The 2,909-nt window shown below is 55.6% G+C and overlaps 1 protein-coding gene across 1 annotated transcript in view; it reads right to left on the bottom strand.

The window, feature by feature from the left end:
* Nucleotides 1-496: 496 nt before the first annotated feature.
* The window catches only part of CCT3 (chaperonin containing TCP1, subunit 3 (gamma)), a gene marked incomplete at its 5' end in the record, with an annotated part of 3,788 nt that continues 1,375 nt past the window's right edge, over nt 497-2,909 (bottom strand). The window contains 3 exons of the mRNA XM_010189083.1: nt 497-601; nt 1,096-1,227; nt 2,755-2,909. Coding sequence (XP_010187385.1) covers nt 497-601; nt 1,096-1,227; nt 2,755-2,909 — 392 coding nt within the window. The remainder of the gene's footprint in view (nt 602-1,095; nt 1,228-2,754) is intronic.

The raw sequence follows: 2,909 nt of genomic DNA, 5'->3' as shown, positions 1-2,909 counted from the left end.
CACGTGATCGCCCGGGCCCCGCCCCCTCCCTTTAAAGGCGCCGCGCGGGAGCCTCTTAAAGGAGCCGCTCCCTTTTTAAGTATTTTGGGGAGGGCGGAAAAGATGAGGCCGGGCCTGACCCCCACGGTCAAACCCAGCCCCACACCGTTAACGAGAGCTCCCCAGTAGCACCCGGCCCTGGAAGGAGGAGCTCACCTCACCCTTCCCTCATTAAACACAGCCCAGCCTTTTACTGATGATGTATTTTTATTGTTGAGGCGAAGAGTAAGGAAAAGTTACAGTACAGAAACTTAAATTAACCATCAGCAGCTCTGCCCAGAGCAGGGGCACTTCCACCACACATCAGCCCTTTGCCCAGGTTGATGTTTTTTCCACCCCCCCCAATCCCTCCCACAAACCTTCCCCAGCTCAGCCTCAGGCCGGGGTCGCTGCACCGAGCTCTTCCCGCAGCCGAACGCGACGTGCCCGGCTCTTCCCTGCGCCAACCGGACCCCTCTTATTCCTGGGCTGCCTCTGGCGCCGCCGGCTGCTTGCTCTGCTCGTCGCCCTTCTTTTTGTGCCCCGAAACGATGTCATCGATGCGGAGGAGGAGAACTGCAGTCTGGGGACAAAACCCATACCCAGGAGCTCAGCACCAAGAGTAAAATCCGATTTACCCAGCTTTCCCAGCAAAAAAACCAGTAAATTATCAGCACTCTGAGTAAATTACTCTCCCTTTGAGCAGCTGCCTTTGGTCTAACACCAGGGAGTGAATGATTAAAGCGTAGTCTGTTAACGAGGGCCGCTCAGACGATCAAAGGGCAGAAGCTCTCAGGGCCGCGTTGCTGGCACCGAATTTCTCGCTCTGTCACTCGGAGCAGCCCAACTTTGTGAGCCAAAACAGTCCACGCAGTTTGCAGAAAGAGGGGGGACTGCACGTGACAAGTTTTAGCCATAAGATCAAGAATCAACCCCTCCAAAAGCCCGACTGCGGGTTCCCACAGGCGCCGATCACGGCTTTGTCGCGGTGCTTGCCCAAAAACGCGAGCGCAGGAGCAGTGATGTTCCCCTCTCCCAAAAGGAGACTTTGCTAAGGTTTGCTCCCTCTGTCCTTACCTCCACCGCTGTTTTGTAGGTCTGCAATTTGACTGCTAAAGGCTCCCAGATCCCCAGGTCCTTCATATCGGCCAAGGCTCCGGTCTCGCCGTTCACGCCCCAGGTCTGGCTGCCTTCCTGAGTGTGTTTGGCCTGGAAGGAGAAGGGAAAGGTCAGCACCAGAGGAGTCGGGCAGAAAATTCACCTTTCCTAAACTCAGACCGACCTTGGGCTCAGGAAAATAGGAAAAGGTCAGGAGAATTTTCTCCATTTTGGAGTTTATACAGAGCACCACTTGAAACACTTCACTATGTACAGAGCTGTGGTGAATGGAGCTAAATCCAGTTTGACCAGTCACAAGTGGTGTCCCCAGGGCTCGGTTTTGGGGCCAGTCCTGTTTAACATCTTGATCAATGATCTGGATGAGGGGACTGAGCGCTCCCTCAGTCAGTTTGCAGATGACACTGAGTTGGGTGGCAGTGTTGATCTGCTGAGGGTAGGAAGGCTCTGCAGAGGGACCTGGATGGGCTGGATCGATGGCTGAGGTCATTTGTGTGACCTTCAACAAGGCCATGGGCTGGGTCCTGTTCTTGGGTCACAACAACCCCATGGATGCTGCAGGCTTGGGGAGAAGCAGCTGGAAAGGACCTGGGGTCCTGGTGGCAGCAGATCCCATGAGCCAGCAATGTGCCCTTGAGCCAAGAAGGCCAACGCCATCCTGGGGTGCATGAGAAGGGGTGGTTGTAGGGCCAGAGAGCTTCTCCTCCCCCTCTGCTCTGCCCTGCTCACACCACAGCTGCAATCTTGTGTCCAGCTCTGGGCCCTCAGCTCCACAAGGACAGGAACTGCTTGAAAGAGTCCAGCAGGGCCACAGAGATGAGGTGTGGATCCAGCACCCATGGTCAGACAGTGGCCTTGCCGTGTTTCCTCACCATACGAGCGCTATCACTTGGAGCAGTGACCACTGTGGAGCATCTCCTGCTGAGGAGCGGCTGAGGGAGCTGGGGCTCTTGAGCTTGGAGCAGAGGAGCCCAGGGGTGCCCTCATTGCTGGTCTCCATTTGGAAAGGGCAGTGTCAGGAGGACGGAGCCAGGCTGTGCTCAGTGCTGGCAGTGCCAGGACAAGGGCAATGGGTGCAGCTGGAGCACAGGAGGGTGATGTGAACATGAGGCCAAAGTTGTTGATGTGAGGGTGCAGAGCATGGCCCACCCCCAAAGCCCTGGCCGTGTTCCTGTGTGACTGCTCTGGTGATCCTGCTCTGGCAGGGGTTGCACTGGGGGAGCTCTCCAGGTCCCTTCCAACTCCTGACGTTCTGTGATATCAGAAGTTGGACTTGGAGAAGTTCTCACGCTGCCCAATCTCAAAGGAAGATTTTGATTTTGTTCACCCTCAAGGTTTTGTCGTTTTGTTTTTAAACTCTGAGAAGTATTTAATTTCATTTTCATGCCACATTCTGGCACAAAACCTCAGCCAAAACAGCTGCTTTTCCAATGCTCAAAAAACCCCCAACCACGGCCTTTCCATCACCTTCAAAGGGTCGGTTACTTCAACAAAGCTGTCCTTTAATGTTAAAAAAAAGAAGCTACCCCCTTCAAGGGCCCAGGAGGACGCTGCTATGGAGGGAGGATGGATCCGAGGGGCAGGACACGGGAGGAAGGAGCCAAAGCTCTTGCACCTTACCCTGAGCGAGGTCAGCACGCGGATGGTGCTGGCGCCGCAGTTCTGGATCAGCGTTCGGGGGATGACTTCCAGAGCCTGGGCTACGGCACGGTACGGCCACTGCTCCACGCCCGTCATGCCTTTGGACTTCTCCGTCCGCGCGTGGGAGACGGCCA

This window comes from Mesitornis unicolor, unplaced genomic scaffold, assembly GCF_000695765.1.
Source record: "Mesitornis unicolor isolate BGI_N332 unplaced genomic scaffold, ASM69576v1 scaffold4667, whole genome shotgun sequence".
In the NCBI taxonomy this organism is placed as follows: Eukaryota; Metazoa; Chordata; class Aves; order Mesitornithiformes; family Mesitornithidae; genus Mesitornis; species Mesitornis unicolor.
Note: the sequence above shows the minus strand (reverse complement) of the source record. Positions and strands in the feature narration are given on the sequence as shown.